At 40.2% G+C, this 341-nt stretch overlaps 1 protein-coding gene across 1 annotated transcript in view; it reads right to left on the bottom strand.

The window, feature by feature from the left end:
* The window catches only part of PURB (purine rich element binding protein B), a 27727-nt gene extending 27591 nt beyond the window's left edge, over window positions 1–136 (bottom strand). The window contains exon 1 of the mRNA XM_012809962.2: window positions 119–136. Within this exon, the coding sequence (XP_012665416.1) occupies window positions 119–136 (18 nt within the window). The remainder of the gene's footprint in view (window positions 1–118) is intronic.
* Between the last annotated feature and the right edge of the window lie 205 nt (window positions 137–341).

Consider the following 341-nt stretch of genomic DNA (forward strand, 5'->3'; position numbering starts at 1 on the left):
CTTGAGCCCAGGAGTTGGAGGTTGCTGTGAGCTGTGATGCCATGGCACTCTACCCAGGGGGATAGCTTGAGGCTCTGTCTCAAATAAAAAAAATCATCCTAGAAAAAGTGCTACATACCTCATTGATGAATATCATTATGGTTACCTTTGAAGTACTCCCCTTGGGAAGCTATACACTGATGCCAGTGCCTAGTCCCTCCTTCAGAGCAATTTTGGAACTCTTTTTCTTGAATGGCCATCAGATCTTTTGTCATATTAAACTTGATGTCCTGAATGTCACAAAAATATCTTTCTTTTCAGTATTTCCCTTATCTTTAGGTAAAGAAAAAAAGTCATTGAGG

This window comes from Otolemur garnettii, unplaced genomic scaffold, assembly GCF_000181295.1.
Source record: "Otolemur garnettii isolate 467f Iridium unplaced genomic scaffold, OtoGar3 scaffold00119, whole genome shotgun sequence".
Taxonomy (NCBI): domain Eukaryota; kingdom Metazoa; phylum Chordata; class Mammalia; order Primates; family Galagidae; genus Otolemur; species Otolemur garnettii.